Source organism: Aegilops tauschii, chromosome 4 (assembly GCF_002575655.3).
Source record: "Aegilops tauschii subsp. strangulata cultivar AL8/78 chromosome 4, Aet v6.0, whole genome shotgun sequence".
NCBI classification, from domain to species: domain Eukaryota; kingdom Viridiplantae; phylum Streptophyta; class Magnoliopsida; order Poales; family Poaceae; genus Aegilops; species Aegilops tauschii.
The window spans coordinates 224,008,560-224,029,949 of NC_053038.3; the positions used below are offsets into that span (position 1 = coordinate 224,008,560).

The 21,390-nt window shown below is 46.8% G+C and overlaps 2 protein-coding genes across 12 annotated transcripts; one reads left to right on the forward strand and one right to left on the reverse strand.

Annotated features, from left to right (window-relative positions):
* Nucleotides 1–1,412: 1,412 nt before the first annotated feature.
* On the reverse strand, nt 1,413–11,109 carry LOC109757303 (uncharacterized). The gene is made up of 5 exons (XM_020316127.4): nt 10,763–11,109; nt 9,179–10,115; nt 8,614–8,709; nt 2,090–2,226; nt 1,413–1,817 (listed from the first exon to the last, which is right to left on the reverse strand). Exons 1-5 carry the CDS (start codon nt 10,972–10,974, stop codon nt 1,649–1,651), a joined length of 1,551 nt encoding a protein of 516 aa, XP_020171716.1. The 5' UTR covers nt 10,975–11,109; the 3' UTR covers nt 1,413–1,648.
* A 262-nt stretch (nt 11,110–11,371) lies between these two features.
* LOC109757437 (serine/threonine-protein phosphatase 7 long form homolog) lies at nt 11,372–19,373 on the forward strand. 11 transcript variants are annotated; one of them, XM_073496504.1, is made up of 14 exons: nt 11,372–12,026; nt 12,122–12,461; nt 13,808–14,070; nt 14,173–14,344; nt 14,671–14,913; nt 15,020–16,152; nt 16,547–16,616; nt 16,707–17,326; nt 17,413–17,664; nt 17,744–17,964; nt 18,044–18,359; nt 18,447–18,539; nt 18,615–18,778; nt 18,868–19,373. In XM_073496504.1, the coding sequence occupies exons 8-14, from the start codon at nt 16,919–16,921 to the stop codon at nt 18,881–18,883; spliced, it is 1,470 nt and encodes a 489-aa protein (XP_073352605.1). In that variant the 5' UTR covers nt 11,372–12,026; nt 12,122–12,461; nt 13,808–14,070; nt 14,173–14,344; nt 14,671–14,913; nt 15,020–16,152; nt 16,547–16,616; nt 16,707–16,918; the 3' UTR covers nt 18,884–19,373. The 11 variants fall into 11 exon arrangements, with proteins under 11 accessions (XP_073352605.1, XP_073352606.1, XP_073352603.1 ...); XM_073496505.1 differs by having other exon boundaries at nt 13,922–14,070; XM_073496502.1 differs by having other exon boundaries at nt 11,372–11,739; nt 11,845–12,026; nt 12,122–14,070.
* Nucleotides 19,374–21,390: the final 2,017 nt, after the last annotated feature.

Consider the following 21,390-nt stretch of genomic DNA (forward strand, 5'->3'; position numbering starts at 1 on the left):
ATAAGCAGAAGTATTTTTCTCCAATTGAAGTTTTACATCATCATCACACAGTTTTACTGTACCTTCTTCAGGGTGCAGAGTAGCAGCAACAGCAGCACGGGCAGGGTCAAGGAGCAGCAGCACGGGCAGCTCAGTGGAGCAGCAGCAGCACGGGCAGGGTCAGTGGAGCAGCAGCGGTACAGGCAGGGTCAGTGGAGCAGCAGCAACACGGGTAGAGACCACCGGCGACAGGGGAGAAGCAGCCGCACAGGTGCGTGGGCAGGGAGAAGGAGCGGCACAGGTGCACGGGCGTGGAAGATCGACGAGGCCGCGCTGGAGATCGAGGATCACGTGCGCGAGCTCCTGGTCCACCGGATTGTGGAGTCAAGCTCCGGCGACGCCGGTAGGGGATCACGGCGGCGCACGTGCCGGAGCTCAAGGAGGATGCGCGGGAGCACGAGGAGGACGTGCGCGGGCTTGAGGAGGATGCGGGGGAGCTCGAGGAGGGACGCGCGCGGCAGGAGATTCCGGCGAAGCCCACAGGCAGCGGGAGGGGACCACGGCGGCGCAGGTCTAGGCTGCGGCGGCGGAGGTAATTGGCGACGACGGCGAGAGCAGGTACTTGGCTACGGCGGAGGAGCTCAGCTGGGCTCGCCAGCCCCTGGCAGATCACACAGCTGGGCGGCACCGGCCCTTGGCGACATGCAGGTGACGAGCGGAGGAAGAAGACAGGGCAGAGGGACTTGTTTGAAACAATTTTGAAACCACGAGGTTTTTTTTTTGCAAAATTACTAGTGAACTACGCCCGCGACATGTTTTTCGGGACGGAGGGAGTACTTTGAACGAGGCCACCCCCGACCTCGACTGAGCAACACACGCGCGCAGCACCACGTACGGTCCCAGGCGGATGACCACCACACCGAGCACATCTTTGCCGTGGGGGATCGTGTCCTCAAAGCTGCAGTCGTAAGACCGGTCCACCGTAAACGAACCACCCGGGACCAAAACTAGCGTGAGTTCTTTGGTCCCTTCGGCATCGAGCAGAAGGTGGGAAGTCTGGCATACAAGCTCACACTGCCACCGGAAATCGAGCAGAAGGTGGGAACTCTGGCGTACAACCTCGCACTGCCACGGGACAGCCGTATCCACCTGGTATTCTGTCTCCCGGCATTCGCGCCTGATTACACGCTCGTCTTCTCCGAGCTTCCACGGGCCCCTGATTTGACAGAAACTACCATGCTTCCGGAGGCGATTTTGAATCACCGTATGGTCAAGAGGGGTACCTCCGCCATGGTCCAACTCACAGTACACTGGTCTTCACTCCGAAGACAACGAGGTGCTTCGCCAGCTGTTCCCATCGGCGCCAACATGGGATGGGGCTCCTCAGCGGTTCCCATCAGCGCCAATCTGGGATGGGGTTCCTTCTCGAGACGAGGGCAATGTCAAGCTCGCACTTCAAAGTCAAGCACAGATCCACACCCCATACGGGTCATCACACTTCCACGGTGTGGTTAAAATCACACGCTTCTACAACAAAACCTGTCTAAGGTAGGAACATCAGAGGACAATGAATCACCAAAAAAAAAACACTCGAACCCATGGAACATTCTCGCTCCAACAAACCACTTGCTTCTGGGGTACCTGGGCACAAGGAACAAGGGAAGAAATACTATTCTCTTTTGTCCTCTTCAGCCTCATCATCTTCCAAGCTGAAAGCACTGCTAACACCAGCATTTCTGTCTTTGTCAATCTTTACCATCCCTACATCACCATCAGACCCCTTTGTCAGAGACTGAGACTCCTCCTCATCGTCGACAGCTTCGCCTGAATATGCATACCTGGACAAAGGAATCATGTGTTAGTTTGAGAGTAACTCCTAGTTAACCGTTTTTTTATGACCTACACCCTCGGCTCCTAAACATAAGATGTTTTGGCAGTTCAATTTAAACTGCCAAAACGTCTTACATTTATAAACAGAGGTAGTGCTTAAACAACCTAGACTATGCCTCTTATACGTAGTGAACACCTAGATTATGCCTCTTATACGTAGTAAACACCTAGATTATGCCTCTTACAAGGCTCCAGACCATTGAAGAAACAAAATATCTACCTTTGTGAGCTTTGAGAAGGTGCCCACAAATAACATATCACAATAAGCAAAACAAATGCAAGAACGTCCCAGAAGGCTGTAATGATCCAAGCACTCTGCCATCTCTCACTAAAGGGATCTGTTGCTTTGAAATAGACCTGCAAAATGAAGCCATGATAAGACGACAGGTACCAAAAATCAAAGCAAAGACCTTCATATTAATTAAGATAGCTTAATGACTGTTGATCAATGATCAGCTAGAAGAACTCACTTTGCAAACAGGCCATAATGAAAATTTTGTCTCTCCAGTTCATGATAATACTTGGCACAAACAACGCCAGAAAATGGTGGAAGATAATAGAGGCTCATAAATTTGCATATTCTCAACTAATCTATCAGCCTATGAACAATGCCACATGCATGTGATGAGGATCAAAACTGCATACTGCCCATCAATCTATTTCATTTCATGCCTTTGGCAGCCAGAGTAATAAGCATATACGAGTGAAAGCTCATTCATTTAGACACAGATTAAAAAGAGTCAACAGAAAAAAAGAACATCAAAGTTAACACCAAGGAGACATGTTGATATACAATACCTATCACAATCTTGAATTATTAAACTAATCTTTCTTCTACAACTTATCGAGTGTCTTATAAGACTAATGACGTGTGGTACATATTATTCAAAATTTGCAATCCTGGCAAACATTTGAACTTCCTAAACATAGAGTTACAATTTTAGACAACTGATGTTCGGATTTGGAAACCAAGGGCCTGTCCGGATCTCCTCTGGCTCCACGCTCCGCGAACTCCATGCGCGGACCCGGGCCAAACGACCTAGCTCCAAGAAGCCAGCTTCGAGAAGATGTCCTGGGCTGCAGTGTAATTTGGAGGAGTCGGAGAAGCTGGGAAATCCCAGCACCACGAGAGTTGATGGAACGCCTCCCTCACACCGCCAAGCGGAAAATGGACGGTTCGGTAAATTTCAGCGAAATTATGCTGGACTACCACTAAAGTGGTCAAGCCGGCCTCACCCCACTCAACCAGCCTCCTGTTTGTCACTCCAGGCCGCTGCTGCCATCCCGCAACCTCAACAGCGCCCAGCCGCCACCCCGCCCACTTCCTCCTCCTCGGGTGCAGCCAGATCCAGCGGCACGCCTAACCCCACCAGCCAATCACAGCACGAGCATCATCATCAAACCACTGAGTGTAATCATCAAACCGCTGAGGTGTAAGCAGACAGCGCCTCATGGTAAGTGGGAAGAGCCTCCTCATAGGCCAAGACCTGCTGGTCGTAAGCACGAACCGCAGCCTCATCAGCAAGCTTAGCTGCATCCTTAGCAGCCCAAGGAACATCCACAGCAAGAGACGGTGGCGTCCGTGGAGTAGGAGCCACAAGAGGAACCAAGCATGGCGGATAGGGGACCTCGCCAAAAAGAACACCCCAGAGACGAACGCATATGGATGTCCATAAAGGCAACGAACTCGGTGTAGTTAGTACCCTAAAAAATCATCTGGCAAGGATGGTGACATAGCCCGACAATGTAGACATCCTTTTCTTTATCCTCAACCAATTCAAGGCAAAATAACGAGTGAGGAAGCAGCCACCCGAGCAAGGAGGCCCGACTCAGCCCAGCCAAATGAGCTAGGAAGCATCAAACGCCGGGCAACAAAATCCGGAGGAAGGCGGGTGGGCTCCTTGGGGGGGGGGGGGGGGGGGGAGGGGACAGCGAAATCAGGCGGTTTCTGGGCAGGATCCGACGGGGTGGGGATGACCCGACGGGATACGGCACGAGACGACTAAACAGGCAGGATACGGCGGGCGGCAGGTGGAGTTGACTAGGGTGGCAGGATCCGACGAGGTGGAGATGACCCGGCGGCAACCTCCAAGGCAGCGTAATCCAGCAGGGAATCAGTGGGGCGAAGCAAAAGCCGTCCGGACGAGCAGACGGGGCAGCGGCGACCAGACGGTGTGAGCTGAGCAGCACGCAAACATGCGGGTTGAGAAAAACAGCGATGGCTGGCCAATGGACGGTCGGAAAAACAAAAGGCAGCGGCGGCGCGAGATCATATCGCGAAAGCACGAGCATGAGTTGAGTTGCACACGGGCTCTAAAACCATGTTAAGAAATATGCAACTTTCTTCCTGGGGCTAAGGACCAATATATATATTGTACATGTACTCCCTCCGTCCCAAAATAAGTGTCTTAACCTTAGTACAACTTTGTACTTAAGTTAGTACAAAGTTGAGACACTTATTTTGCAACGGAGGGAGTAGTAAATATACAGGAAGGCCTTATACATAGGGAAAATACACAGGCTATACGTGGAGCATAATATAACTCTAACAGTCGTGACCAATGAGATCGAGGCGCCCCACTTATCAGGAAAATATTTAAACGAATTACGTAAAACAATTTGTACTCCAAATTTTTCTTAATAAAACAACCTATACTTTCCTAATACTGACTGCCGATTCCTATACATACACAACTAGGACTCTCCATAAGGGACTACTGCTTTTAATTAATTATATATATATATACACACGCACATATAGGGAAAATGCATCCTACTACCGGGTATAGTTACACCCATGTCTCATATACTACCATGTGGTAGTATATACACTACTTTATTATTTTTAGTATGTTCATATACTATATCTAAGATACTCCAAAGTGAGTTATATGAAAAAATTGCAAGTGAGCCCATAGTTTTTATTTTATTTGTGAAATACATACATATTTCTATGTAAAATAAAGTATGCTCAAAATATGGTACATACTACCAAAAAAGTAGTATATATACAACTAAACACTTATATACTACATACTACACGTACATACACTCTGATATGATAGATACTACCTAGAACGTCCGAAACAAAAGTGGGAGCAACTACACCCGGTAGTAGGGAAAATTTGTCTTTTCCTGCCAAGCATAGTGCTTCGTCCAACCTTTCATCCTTTTCCTGAGCATCATTCCTTGAAAACCACCTTAACTGTCCTACCTTTTATTGACTTATCAAATATACTTGTGTTTTCTTTGGTAAGCTATTAAGTGATTACAATATAAATCCTAAAATATATTTAGGTACGATAAATCACCGGTAGGATCTGATAAACATTTATACAATCACACTAATATGTACATGTAAATCACAGGCTAACATACTAGAATATTTATACCCAATAGCAACGCGCTGGCAATTATCTAGTTATACATTAAAAAACTTAAAACCCTTCCCCGTTCCGCTTGTTTTCGTCCAATCCTATTGATTCTAGGGTTTCCCCGTCCGCCATCCGCACAGAAAAATCCCCCAAAGCCACGTACCCATGATAAAACCGACAAAATCGTCGAGCACACGTCTCAAATTGTTATGATCTCTCCAATTGTTAGGATCATGGGACGACTTGGTCTCCCTTCCTCCCTATCCATACCCTAAGGAACTTTGATCTGATACATTGGCCCCTCTCCCATGGTCATCGCCGCCGGCAAGCAATGCGTACAAGCATGTCGGTTCCTCGACATGGAGTTCTCTCGACGCGGCCCTTCCGCTCTCTCTCTCGACCACACCATCAAACATCTAGTCCGGCGTAGTATGCACACGAGTTCCTCGTTTGCTCCTCTACACGTGAGGCTGGATCAGTATTTCATCGCCACTGAAACAGAAGAATCCCTTGCCTTCTCAGCTCAGCCCGAAACACATCTACCTCTCTCATTTCTCTTCGCTGCGGCAAGCATTGGTGGGCGACAGGCAGGCATCACAGACAATGGGCTTCGTAGAACTCTCCCCTTGCAGTCGCCTAACTGAACAAGAGCCGCATCCATGGGGAAGCAGGAGGTCGTGGCAGCAGCTTGACAAAGAAATAAGCAGGCAGAGGATGGTCGATTCAAGTAGGGAAGAGGAAGTCAAAGGCAATAGCTTAAGAGAATAACGGGGAAGAGGATGGCCGACGTGTAAGCCTGGCCGCCGAGCAAAGAATAAGGTGCAAGTTTCTGTTGTCCGACCACTCCAGTGCTCTAGCCATATGTGAACTGCTTCTCATTAGTAAGATGTATGTATGTGCTCACACTGGATCTATCTGTATTTTATGTGCAGACCATCAATGCTAAATAAGCATTTGTAATAGGTGTTGCATAGTTTGGAGCTTCGATATGTACATCTGGGCTAGCTACTTATGCTATGGTGCTTTCTTAAAAGATGAACTGCCAATGTATTGCTGCATCGGCTACATCTGTCTTCGATAACCATACATTACTACATGTACATTGTAGATGGTCAAAAAGATGTATAGTTGGAAAAATACATTACATGGGCTGTTATATTTGCTTACCTAAAGAACAAATTTATTTTTATGCAAGATAATCACCCTTTATAAGCAAGAGGTTATATGAACCATATACTTCCATCCCATCCCTCTAACCAAACACTATGATTATACCATTCCGGTATATCTAATTATTAACTTTAGTTGTGTAAGGTGATACCTGGAGAGAGTGGTGTCCCTCAACATAAGCTTGTGGTGGCTCACTTCTGCTTTCGGATTTGTGTCCAGCAGGATAAGCGTGCCAAAGTCACCAGAACGAAGTGGTGGAAGCTCAAGGGAGAGGCAGCTGAGGCTTCTAATAAGAGGGTGGTTATTAAGGAGGGCCGTTGGGAGGGAGGAGGTGATGCAAACAATATATGGATGAAGATGGTGACTTGCATTCGTAAGGTGGCTTCAAAGGAGTTTGTTGTACATAAAGGCGATGGAACGATGATGTCTAGAAGGAAATTAAGGAGAAGAAAGACTATTTCAGACGCTACACCTGGATTGGAGTGCAGACAACATAGAGAAGTACAAGGTGGCAAAGAAGGCCGCAAAGCAAGCTCTGAGTGAAGCAAGGGGTCGGGTGTATGACCTCTACCAGCGTGACACGAAGGAAGGCGAAAGGGACATCTATAAGACGGCCAAGGTCCGAGAGAGGAAGACAAGGGATGTCAACCAAGTCAAATGCATCAATGACGGCGCAGATCAACTCCTAGTGAAGGACGAGGAGATCAAGCATAGATAGTGTGAGTACTTCAACAGGTTGTTCAATGGAGAGAATGAGAGCTCAACCATTGAGCTGCACGACTCCTTTGATAATATCAGCATGCGTTTTGTGCAACGAATCCAGGAGTCTGAGGTCAGAGAGGCTTCAAAAGGATGAAAGGAGGCAAGGCGATGGGCCCTGGTTATACCCCCATTGAGATGTGGAGAGGCCTCAGAGACATGGCGATAGTATGGCTAACTAGGCTTTTCAATCGCATTTTTCAGGAAACAAGATGCCAGAAAAATGGAGGCAGGGTATCTTAGTACCAATCTTCAAGAACAAGGGGGGTGTTCAAAGTTGTACTAACAACTGTGGAATTAAGCTGGTGAGCAATACACTGAAGCTATGGGAGTCATTGAGCATCTCTTAAGAGGAATGACAAGCGTGACAAAATTTCAGTTTATTTCATGCCTGGGAGGTCGACCATGGAAGTCATTTTCTTGATACGGCAACTTAGGAGAGATACAGGGAGGAAAAGAAGGACATGCATCTGATGTTCATTAACTTGGAGAAGGCCTACAATAAGATACCACAAAATGTCATGTGTTGGGCCTTGGAGAAACACAAAGCCCAACAAGTACATTACTCATCAAGGACATGTACGATAATGTCGTGACAAGTGTCCGTACAAGTGATGGCGCCACTGATGACTTTCCTATTAAAATAGAACTGCACCAAAGGGTGAGGTTTGAGCCCTTATCCTTTTGCCTTGGTGATGGATGAGTTCACAAGGGATATTAGAGCCACCGATACCATTTTTTACATGTCTTTGATGTTTATCTAAGCATGCCATGATTGATGCATGTTCGTGCATTGAGTGTGATAGGTTGTCCTGGTGTACAGATATGAGGATGCCGCAGTCCATCTGCGGAAGCGGCGCAACAAAGCGCGTGAAATGCTTCTAGTTCCTTGCTATATCTTGTGATCCCCACACCTACGAAGGATGGGACATCACACAAAGACATATTGGCAGCGATATTTCCTAAGAAGGCAAATACAGACAACATTTTGTTGTGTTCGAGAAAAAAGATACTTCCTAAGAATCACATTAGGGCATAGCCAATGCATAGCCTCAGGGTGATGCCTCGCATGCCATGTAGGATCAGATATCAGGAAAAGTAGGTTCGGATGGGGAGGCGGGATCCTCTGCAACAGGCGGGTGCTTGGAGAGAAAATGTGTGGTCCGATGTAAAAAGCTAAAAAAGTTGAGGTGGAGAGTAGAGATGCAAGTGTACTAGAGTCTTTATTTTCTATTCCTTGATGAGGCCCACTAGTGGTAGTTTACATTGGGGAGAAAAAATCAATGTAGGTGCCTCAAACCACTTTTTCTCATGGGGCATCTATATCCATATGCCACCATAGTTCATGCCCTTAATGAAGTAAATATTTAATCGAATTATGAAGTACAGTCTGAAGCTGTGACAATTTTTATTGTCCATGTATATAATGGGATTTACGCACCTCATAGCCAATCCAGACAACTGAACCTATGACAGAGACCGCCAGTGCATTTGTAAACTTTCTGTATATATCCAATTTCACAGAACTCCTCCTTGCCTGATGAATAAGAAAAGAAAGCTTCAGTATCAACACAATATACAGCTTTCTAAATCAGGATCCAACATGCTTGCTAATAAACTTTCAAACAATTAATAAACTATCCTTCTTGCCCTCTTTCTAGACAGACTTATTCCAGAATCGACTCCTCGTGGTGAACCCACGTTAAGCCATATCACCCCTTAAATAATCCATGAAAAAAATTAGGAACTCAGATGGTTTAAGAAATAAACTATTACACATGGGCGGCCCATAACTGGGGGTTTCTAGCATACCAATCACTAACTAGACCTAAGTTTGATGTCTCCTCATGGAATTGCTAGTGCAACACTTTCCTTTTACCAGGATGCTAGAGCAATAATTGAGTAACCAGTAGTTTTCACAAACCAAACAGCAGAATAACATAATATGACTTTACCATTACAACATAAAAATAAATGCTTTAAACATTACAACAAATGTTCCTCACCTGTAGTTTCTCGAGAGTGCGGGAAAGAGAAGTGAAAATCCAAAGTATGAGAAAAGCATCCAAAAATGCATCAGGAAGGACAAGGAAAAGCTTTGCTTTGCCTGAAATGTCATTAATTGTTCCAACATTTTCTGAAATATCCAGTAATTCAGAAGCCAGGAAATACGTAAGCCCAAGGAGTAAAACCTTAGAGGTGAGCCCTCCTAGAGTTGGGCGAACAACACCGTATCCCATGGATATAGAAAGGATCAGTAGACGGGAAATTGTTTTTCTGATAGCGCCAACAGTTACAACCCAAGTTGTAATTCCGACAGGTCGTACACCGCTGCTGTTGAAGTTTAAGTACTCAAAGTACCATAGTGTCATCTCAAACAGTCCAAGAGCAATTACTAGTGTGATCCAATTCTGTATTGGCAGTATATCCCTCCAAAACCTTATGTAATTGCTAAACCAGACAACCATGACTAACAGATATGCCAGCGACATGAAAACATAAAATCTCATCAGAGGTGCCATTCGTCCCGGTAGGTACCCCCCAGGATTTCTCCAGATTGTCTTCCCACTCATAGCAAGGCCCCTTACTTTTGGATCACAAGAAATGAAGAACAAGTTGTACATGCCTGTCTTTGTAATGTGAACTTCCTCGTCATCCAACTTCACTGAAAGGTGATTAGCACTGAAGTGTGTATCTACCACGACAGGCCAATCTGGATCATCAGAAGATGGCCTCCTGATTACTTCACCTTGTTTGCAGCCCTCTAGTTTAGCAAGGTCAGGGGTGCAACAAATGGACCTCTGTCCACCATAGGCAGAACCCCCAATGTTATCCCTGTCAGCTGCTTCAAATAAAATAGCTTGCACCAAGCCTGTACTATGTGCCATTTTTGCATGTGATTCTGCCGATTCTGCGTTCCTCCAGAAAGTAACATTCACAAACCTGTAACAACATCCAGAAAGTAACATTCACAATCCTGTAACAATATCCAGCCATCTAGTTAACAACAAATTCCAAACCACTCCGCTTATCGAAAGAGCATACTACACTTGATTAGTAAGCTCACATCTACAAGTTTCAAAGCAGTTTACAAGCATATTGATAATCCAGAGAAGAAAAGAGTTAAAACACTGAAACAGAAAGAAAACTGTCAGTAAAAGTGCATACTTCATCATGTTCATCTCACCAACATCATCTCAAATACGACACAGGCCAACACACGCATCAATAACTCTCGAATTTTGTGTAATGAACTGAAAATTACAATCGGCGAGAAGAATGTGGGTTGCAGGCATGCAGCTTGGAACTATTAGCAATCCAAAATTTCCTTGAGGCGCATGGGAGCAAGCTAAAATGCTTAATCCACGAGAAACCACGTCAAACTCGAATTAAATGTTAGTGAGCAAGCAAAGCAATGATAGAGCCGCTATTCACAGCCCGTCCAAACGCAACGCATCACACAGAAAAGCACATACCTACGCACCGCAGCAGTTTCCCGAAGAAGAAACAACAGCCATCGGGGTCCACTAACACATGACGAGGAATGGGGGGGAGGGGGGGGGGGGGGGGGGGGGTAGCCCTGGCCTTACTTGATGAAGGAGGAGTCGGGGGCGGCGAGATCGGCCCCGTCGGCGACGATGCCCTCGCTGCCGCCGGAGAGGAGGAAAGCGTTGCCCACCTCGCGGAACGACTCGCGGCCGTAGGTGTGGATCGACGCCTCCGCACGGCCCCACCACCCGCCGCCGGCGGCAAGCACGAGGGCCGCCAAGAGCGCGCCGAGGCGGAGGGGGTGGGGATTCATGGGAGGCGCCAGAGATCTCGGGACGAGGTCGAGCGGCGTGTGGGTGTGGGGCGGTGGTGGTAGATTGGTCACTCCGTTGTAGCTGCACTGCTACTTCTAACCGGAAGCAGGCGGCGTGGGGATAATTGATTATAACCCCCGGTTCGTGTGCCTTAATCCCCTTTCTTTGTCTGCCCTTGTAAGACTAGTCATAATGGATAATAACTTACACTAATGGGGTGTTTGGTTCCAGGGATTTTTTTATGTTTGAACTAGAAAAAGTCCCTAGTAAACCAAACAGGGTGGGACTTTTTTGGGACTTTTTGCTAAAAGTCCTTAGAAGCACCTCCTTGGGAGTCTTTTTTAAAAAGTCCCATAACATGCATATCTCTATTCCTAATATCTGAGTTATTCGGATTGCGTTCACGATTTATTTTTGTCCCACCACTTTCGTCCGATTTTTGTTAGTCTGGTTTTTTCGTCACACCTCTCCCGCTACAGAACGAAAGAAAAAAATGTATGCCGCCGCGATAGGAAACCCACACGCACGTACGCACGCACGCACGCAACAGCCTCATCCTCCCATGATCGCCCCCAATGCCGCCTGCAGGCCATGCCGGTCGCCCACCAGATTCCTTGCCGATCCTTCTACACGCGGCACCGCCTCCCTTGCAAGGACGCCCCGCCATGAGTCTCCATCAGTGCCACGACTGTCGCAGCCTCCCCACCTGCCGACGCTCCAGATCCGGTCGTAGTTGACCCCCTCTACATCAGTGATCGGTCAAGGTAGGGGGTGTGGCGCTATCCATCTTCCCGCGTGTATGGCGGCCGGTGCCCGTGTCCGTGTATCCCGGCCAAGGGTGTCCTTGAGATCCGTTGATCCATGGTCAGATCTCGAGGAGAGGGGGCGTGCGGCGGTTGCCGCCGTCGGTGGCTGCACTTGAAGGTCTCCGTCGCTTGCTCCAACCAAATCCAGCCAAACCCGTCCTATGGTGGTCCACGTGCATCTGGACGGACGCAACGGCTCGGCCACCCCTGTCCTTGGTCTTCGTCCACCACACCATCCCATTACGGTAATAAATCTCAAGCCATGCCCTTTTCCTTGAGATGAACTACAAGACTTCTGTTCTGTTATATCTTGGTGAATGTCTCGCCAATTGCCATACAGATACATGTGTGCTTCTCCTGTCGTGCATGTGCTGGGTCAGCTGCTGCTACCCGGGCTCACATGACCACGTGGAGGAAGGAGCTGTGCAAGGAATCACTGCCAAAAGACTGAAGACGAGTTTGAAGAGTCCTGGATTCCAGGCCATGTTCCGTAAGGAAGAAGCAACGCGAGCTAGCCGAGGATTCAGATTGACAGGCGCTTTGATTCTCGTTGATTCATTATTTTGACCGACCCAAGCAGCGCCGGCGCTCACGGAGGAGAACCTGATGTTCCTAGAGGCCTGACGTGCGGTCGATCACACTTACTACAACAAGTCTTCCAACAGGTGGAGCTGGTTCAGGTACCACAAGCACCCTCCATGACAAGCAGGTTCTAGTTGTGCGAAGTTTGTCTGTTACTGCTATCCATACTGCGCCATAGCAAAATAGGTTTATCTGATGCCTCAACTGCCTTCTGCCAGTCACCCATTTTTATTTAGCGTTGGTCTAGGGAATTTTTGGAGTTGTTGTGTGTACCTTCATGTTTTTACTTGTGAAATGTCTTCATGTTTTTTAGATTACATAAATTTTTGAAAGCTGGATTTTTGTATGTCTTAGTTTCTACATTTGTGAAACTGAAAGCTATTATCATGGGACAGAAAAATAAACTTCTTCTGTTACTATTGTGTGTTTAATCTCTCCGTCCCAAAATTTAGCACAACTTCAGCGGCACTTATTTTGGGAGGGAGGGAGTAGTTATTTCCCACAAACATTGCTATTTGAGTCTGAGAATCTAAATCATCTTCTAAGGTTCTGACAAACTCTAATCATCACCTTTATGAATATGTTAAACAAATGAAGGATGTTATTAAGATTTTCTTATCTTGTCTTTTTTAGTTCACTGTTTGCAGCCTCACGAATTTCGGCGGCCCCGACATTTATGTTCCAAAAATTACAGTTAGCTGCTCAATGGAAAACCTTACGTGAAGTAATAGAACTAAACACTAATATTATGACTATAGGGTTGCTAGATAACTGATCAACAATACTGTCAACTAGGTATGTATTTTTCCCTAGATTAAAGACAAGTAGGCTTCCTCCTCCCTGCAGCTTAAGCCATTTAGTTCATATTGATATTTTAGAGCCTAGAGAAGATAACTAAATGTTTATTGGGAAATGTTTTAAATGGAGGGATATCCTATAACCTGTATTTGACACTATAATACGAGTCTGCAAATCATTCAAGGATCAAATATTATTGTCCGTTTCTACCACATAATGGTTGCTTTTATTGTTCGAAATTTGTATTAGTAGTTGATATAGTGATTAGATCAACCTTGCAGTACTAATGGGCTCCTTTTAGCCTTGCTTATATGGTCAGCTTTTGGAAATTAATTGATCATGTTTTCCTCTTTTGGATCAGAACACTATAAATAAGATATGTCTAAGCTGAGAGTGGTTTTAGATCTGAGCTTCACACTAGAAAGGCTGCAATCCCCTTCTAGATATACATCTTTATCCTATATGTTTCTTCATAATTCTTATGAACTTTAGTAGAATAGAGAGTTTTTAAGCCTTTAAATTAGCATGTATGGACATTTGATTGAGTCAAGTCGCCCTTTTAGTTGAAAGAGGAAGCATAGTAAATGCATTTTTTGTGTCTTCTACTCGGCTAGACTTGCTCAATCGTAACTTGATGATTTTCTAGGATTTGACACATCTCCACTTGCAAGGCTACAACAAGATTTAGTCCTTAGATTGATTAATTACACACATGTACAAGAAAATATATCACTTGAATTGTTTGATTTGCATCGAGGAGAATGCCGACATAGCATCAGAGCACGCGCACAGCTTTATAGTGTACATAACCAAACCGTTGGCGCGCATGTTGAGACCATGAGCCCACGTGGGACCTCCAAAGAACCTGAAAATCACCGACATTGCCAGCAAGGTCGTTGTGAATTAAAGGTATGTACAACTTTCATTGCCGCTTGCGTATATTTTCTCTGAGGATGACCATAATTGTTTCATGCCACCTGATGTTCTTCAGTAGTGATTTAATCAATCCAGGGATGTTGTAAATTGACACGCTTGAACCACATGCTTCGAGAGACGATGTCGTTGACTTCGGCAACGATGAGCAAGGTGGCGAATACCAGCCAGAGCAAGCAGAGCCTTGGCAGGCTCTAAGAGTGGGAGATCTTCTAGCACCAGTCGATGGCCAGATCGTCAATCATGTAAGGTATGGGGGCATACAATACATGACTATGTTTTCTGTATTCGTCCGTTCTTCTCAATCATGTATGACTAGGCAAGTACTTTTTTCTATATTGCAATATTGATAAAAATATAAGAAGACGCCAATAATTCAACACATGCAACTTCCACCGTACAAAAGATTCATATATTTGAGCAGTCAAACTTTAACAATATCTGCAAACAACACTCATGTACTCAATCTCATGCCTTTGCATTTAAAGACATTATAACTGTGCACTCTAGGAAGCCTCTCACGCATTCATGATTTCTGGCCGTTCGATCTTGCCTATGGACTCTGCTGGCCGTCAGATGTAGGTTTCTAATCCCGCACAACCCTGCACACTCGGCTGGGCTACTACTCCCGTAGCAAAAACGCAGGCACCTCGTTGATTGGGCCTGCTACAAGGAGCCTGTTACTGCCCCTCTGCATGGGCTAGCCCATCTAACGCTCGGTCGAGGTCGCTGTCCCCCCAGTACCCGGGTGATCCGAAGAGGCAGCGACGACACGGCGGCGCCGCCCCACGTTCTTCCTTCCTATCGATCATGGTGGAGGTCCGTTACTGCCGGGTGTCGGCTCACCTCCTTCTGCTTTTTTCCGTGAGCCCTACTCATTCTTTCTGTGCTTGCTAATCTCCTTTACCGTGCATGCTTCTAACAGATCCATTGCCACTGTGAAGCCCAACTCGTGAGCGAGCGTCGGAGGTCGAGGAAGAAGAGAAGAGGGGGAGAGGGGCACTCCCATTTTAGGACACGCTGCTGTGTAAATGGAGATAACTGCTACCATCCCTTGCTCTAGCCCTGCCCTGCACGGCACTACGGCAGCCGCGGGCTCTCCCATCCATGGTGGCTGCCCATCAGACCTCCTCTTCCTTGCCGGCGTGCTGAACTGACTTGTGGGTTGCTGCGTGACGGGTGAGACTCCTTGTTGGATGTGATATATTTCTTCTACTAGATCATTGCTGGCACGTGTTGCCGCACCCGTCCTTTTTTTTACTATAGTATGAAGTGCTAGGAATTTATGTAAAAACATGGAGTTGTTTATCAGCAATTTTTTTGTTTTCTTTCCAAACTTGAGTCCATAATGAATGTTTAATCATTTTCAATGGGTTGGTTATGCACCTTATTTGTAGATACTTGGAAGACATGCTAATATTTGTAATATAAATATGAACAATAGGAAACTGATAGACACAGTGCATATTTCTCAATCTAACGCTGGATGTATCCAAATGGTCGGTGTGCTAGCCGGTATCAGGCAAAACTGGATCTTAAAAACAACTATATCTAAAGGAAATCGTTTACAACACCCACTATCATTGTTTAATTCAACTATAATAAAACAAAATCACAAAATACAAATCAAACTGACGGCAAATTAGCATAGGTACTTCCCCAGGCAAATTTGACAATTTTGACCTCGGGACGAAATCAATTCACAGAATGAACTGCCCGTGAAACTATTTCACTCCCCTGACCTTTTTGTGCAGCGCCCGCCACGCCGGCGCCACACCCAACGGTGCAGCGCCTAGCTCGGGGGCGTTGCACTCTAGTCCACCGTGGCAGCCCTGGGCCCCGGACCCAGCAGTGCAGCGCCTACGAGGTAGGCGCTGCACTGTGACTTAGATGCCAGCCGCCCGCTCCCCCTCCCCCCACCCCACCCATTCGTTCCAGGAGGAGTTACAGAACAGGTGCGCCGGCGGCTTCCTCCTCTCCCCCTCTCAATCCCCTCTCCCAAATCCTTCAGATCCGACGATTTGGTCCGTGCATTTCTTCACCAATCCATCCTAGAAGGTACTCTCCTCCGATCCCCTTCTTTCTATCCATACAAAATATGGTATTTTGAAGATTTGGGGAATCCTTGTTTGATTTGATTAGATTTGAATCTTGCATGTATTAGAATTTTGCATGTATTACAACCCTTGTTTGTTTGATTTGTGGAACCCTAGTTTATTTTATTTTATTGAAAAGATATGGTTGGATACATAGAATGACATGTTATTTCTATGGAAAAGTTATTTGTATGAAGTAGGCCTAGTTTAGTTTATTTGTACTGAAATTATACTCATATTGAGAAAAATGCTTTGGATACATATGCTTTGAATCTTGCATGTAGTAGGCCTACTTTAGTTTTTTTTGAATTGAAAAGATAATCGTGTTGACAAGAATGCTTTGTTGAAATTGTTAGGATGGTTTGGCTTCTCGATGATCATTGGGACAAACAACACCGGTCGTACGCTATGTCGGTGGAGCAGCGGGTAATACTGAAAGTGGCCGGTGTTATGAATTTCGTATTTTTTTCAAACACAAATGTCCCATATGTAATGTTATGATTTGTTTGTTTGTAGGAGCTTGCACCTCTGAAGCTTCGGTCTCACGGGGTCACCCTTGGATGGATGCGCTATGATGAGCGGTACACACCGTATGTAAGGGAGGCCGGACTTTCCCTTTCATTCAGTTGGTCCGCCGGTCGACGCCACCCAACAATGTTGCAGCACTCACCGCGCTTATTGATCATTGGAGGCCGGAGACACACACTTTCCATCTTCGGACCGGGGAGATGACCGTGACGCTCCAGGATATTGCTATGATCACCGGTCTTTCTATCGATGGCAATCCTTTATGTATGAACACCGATTCTGATGGGTGGCGCGCGCAGATGCATGCCCTTATCGGTATGGTTCCTCCGGAGCCTCGGGAACCAGAAGCAGAAGATAAGAAGAAGGAAAGAGTCGCAGCCGGCGCTACTTTCACGTGGATATCATCGAACTTCAGTACTTGCCCCGAGGATGCTAATGAGGACATGGTGAAGACATATGCTCGTGTCTACATGTGGTACGTGATTTCCAGGACTATGTTTGCTGATGGCACAGGTAAGAATGCTCCATGGATGTGGCTGAAGGCGTTGACCGTCTTCGATGGCAAATGGAGTTGGGGTTCGGCGACACTGGCTTACTTGTATCGACAGGTATGAAGTTGTTTTCTTTTCACTTCATTGATACATTATCAATGCGCTCTTGCGGCAAATTTGACCATGTTCTCTTTTATGTGCAGCTGGACGAAGCCTGTTGTAGGCACACTGGAGGTATTGGTGGTTGTCTGCTCGCACTTTCCATATGGAGCTGGGAGCGTTTGCCGATTGGACGACCGAAGACTGTGAAGTACGAGGATTGGGACGACAAAGACGACTCACTACGGCTCCCCACTTGGGCTTACAAGTGGGATGTGTTAAATGAGACGACGGATGATCCCTCGGTAATGTACAAGTTGTACAAGAGCGAGCTGGACGCGATCACGCCTGAGCAGGTGAACCAACATTGCATAAGTGATTATCATGCTTGTATCGTAACTCAATATCAATTTTGCATTCATTCCCATTTTGCAGGTGGAATGGGAGCCGTATGGAAAAGGAGAGAGTTTTGGTAACCCTATAGAGTTCAGGCTGAAGCCGATGTGCACTAGGGATAGGGATCTCTGGCATATGCGGTCCCCACCGATATGCAACTGGGCGGTTGAGCTTCACCTGCCACATCGGGTGTTCCGCCAGTTTGGTTTATTCCAGCCACACCCGTCGGAGTGGGAGGACACGGACAAGTTGCTACACGCGTAAGATATAATTAACCTTGAGCACTTAGCAGCTTCTCGACGGTTTCGATGATGCTGCTATTCTGTTTCTAACTTGCAGGTTCGATAGGAAAAAGCAACGGAAGATCAAGGATTGGGCCAAGCATCACAGGAAGTATGTCGTGCAGTTCGCTCTTAGTGTGGAGCAAGCAAAGGCTGGAAAACGAGCCCAGCTTCGTGAGCACTGCCCGATCGCGTTCAACAACTATCTCACATGGTTTCTTGCAAGTACCCACGTGGAGGTATGCAAGCCGGCGTATGCTGAGGAGATTCTGGAAGAACCCACCATTTTTGATGAGGTAGCCCAGCACCAGTACAACGCATTAGTCAGGAAAGGCAACTCAGTGATGCCTTCAGCTCCAGTGATGAACTTTGTGGTTAGCCCTTTTTGCTTTTCCATTCGCACTATTCACATCTTCGCTTGCCTAACACTTTGATACCGTTTCTGTTCATAACGTGCCCAGATCAAGAAAGCAGCTGATGAGACCGAGACTATTCTGGAAACAACCCCGGCTGGCAAAAGCGATGGGGAAGGTGCACTTCGAGCATTCATTAAGGTTCACATCTCCTTCAAACTAGCACTTAACATTTGTTGCTACGTTCCATGTCTCATTCACTTGCACATGTTGCAGCGCCAGGGCCAAAAGTTAAGGTGGCTATCAAACTTTTTCGGTTGTCGTGACCCCGAGTATGTATCACTAGAATGGTCTAGGTCGGCGACACCATCAGATCCGCTTCGGGGCAGGGCCATGATGAACCTTTCGAGGATGAGGATGTGGGTGTGGTCACCCAAGAGGTATGGCATGACGATATATATCCATTTGTTGATGCATTCCTAACTATATCCTCACACACGGTCTTTCCATATCTTCTGTTGATGCATAGGTTACTGATGATATGACCGTGTGGACGTACCAGGCTCGGTCTGCATACGAGTTGAAGCCTAGGAAGGGAATCAACAAGTACACGCCTGAAGACTTCACCCAAAGAGGCCAAAGAGGCAAAAGGACGGTCGGCACCTCGCGGATGGCGGCTTTGGATGACTATGTAGATGACGTGGAGGAACCGGAGCCGCTGGAGCGGGTTCCTCTTCCTAGGAAGGCGAAGAAGATAAGCGTCAAGAGGGGGGGAGGAGCCAGCAAGCGCGGAAAGCACTAGTCATCGTCCTTTATTTATAATGTTGAACTTAGAGTGGAATTTGTTATGTCGTTGAACTTGGAGTGGTGGTAGCTATTAGTAATGTGGAATTTGTTATGTCGTTGAACTTGGAGTGATCGTAGCTATTAGTAATGTGGAATTTGTTATGCCGTTGAACTTGGAGTGGTGGTAGCTCTATGTTAAACTTGAACTTATTGTGATGATCCTTTTTAAGAAATGATGTATTTGGTGAACCCTTTTTGAACCTTAATGTTTATTATACGAAATGTTGAACTGTGGCTGAAAATGACCCAGTATGAATGACAAAAAAACACTAAGTGTTTGTGCAGCGCCTAGCCCGGAGGCGCCACACTATACAGTGCAACGCCTAGCCGCAAGGCGTTGCACTGTAGAGTGTGGCGCCTCCAAGCTAGGCGCTGCACAAACACTTGGCGAAATTTTTGCCCCAAACTGGAGGCCTACCTTCTGTTGCTCTCTAGATAGCTACAGACTTGTGCAGCGCCTAGCTCGGAGGCGCCACACTATACAGTGCAACGCCTAGCCGCAAGGCGTTGCATTGTAGAGCGTGGCGCCTCCAAGCTAGGCGCTGCACAAACACTTGGCGAAATTTTTGCCCCAAACTGGAGGCCTACCTTCTGTTGCTCTCTGGATAGCTACAGACTTGTGTAGCGCCTAGCTCGGAGGCGCCACACTCTACAGTGCAGCGCCTTGCCGCTAGGCGTTGCACTGTATAGTGTGGCACCTCGAGCTAGGCGCTGCGCGCTGCACTGTATAGTGTGGCGCCTTCGAGCTAGGCGCTGCACAAACACTTAGCGAAATTTTTGCCCCAAACTAGAGGCCTACCTTATGTTGCTCTCTGGATAGCTACAGACTTGTGCAGCGCCTAGCCCGGAGGTGCTACACTATACAGTGCAATGCCTAGCCGCATGGCGTTGCACTGTAGAGTGTGGCGCCTCCGAGCTAGGCGCTGGACAAACACTTGGCGACATTTTTGCCCCAAACTGGAGGCCTAACTTCTGTTGCTGTCTGGATAGCTACAGACTTGTGCAGCGCCTAGCTCGGAGGCGCCACACTCTACAATGCAGCGCCTTGCCGCTAGGCGTTGCACTGTAGAGTGTGGCGCCTCCGAGCTAGGCGCTGCACAAACACTTAGCAAAAATTTTGCCCCAAACTGGAGGCCTACCTTCTGTGGCTCTCTGGATAGCTACAGACTTCTGCAGCGCCTAGCCTGGAGGCGCCACACTCTACAGTGCAACGCCCAGCGTCTAGGCGCTGCACTGTACAGTGTGGCGCCTCCTGGCTAAGCGCCACACATCTCTGTAACTTGCCATACCTTCTGTTGCTCTCTGGATAGCTACAGACCTGTGCAGCGCCTAGCTTGGAGGCGCCACACTGTAGATTGCAGCGCCCAGATGCTAGGCGTTGCACTTGGACTTAGTGTGAATATTTTAGCATATGCAAACATAGTAAGTAGATGTGAAGTAGGATTGATACGAAGCAAGCAAACAACTGTGAAAAGAACATATGCACGAAGTACTTCACGACACATAGTAGTTCATAACACATAGTACTTCACGACACATAGTAGTTCTTACAACCAAATCGAGGAGGAGACATAGTAATCAACGACACATAGTAGTTCTTACAACCAAATCGAGGAGGAGACATAGTAGTTCACGGCATATAGTAGTTCACAACCAAATCGAGGAGGAGACATAGTAGTTCATGGCACATAGTAGTTCACAACCAAATCGAAGAGGACGACATAGCTCTATTGCGTAGAGCAAGGCCCCTTTCCCTTCTTCTTCTTCCTCTCTTCTTCCTCTTCCTCCTCCTTTTTTTTTATGAGGTGAGCCTCCTTAACCACCCTCTCCATGAATATCTGATTGTCCCTCTCTTCTTTTTCAGCTGCAATTGCCCAAAGCTTCATGGTTCTTTCTTCAAAATCCTGTTGACGCTTCTTCTGTGCCTCCTCACATTTCCTCATCAACACTTGCTCCCTAGCGCGCATCGCATTTGACGCTCTCTGTTTTGCCTTCCTCTCCTTCTCAAGCTCCTCTTCCTTCTTCTTCTTTAGCTTGGCTGCATCCTCCTCTCTAATCTTCTTCGCAGCCTTCTCCCACCATCCCGTCTTCGCCATCCTCCTTCATCGTTGGTTTATTGGGTTGGAAAGCCGCCATACCTACAATGAGTGAAACATAATGGTTCGTAAGGACAATAAAAACAAATGGAAGCACATATGAAAAAAAA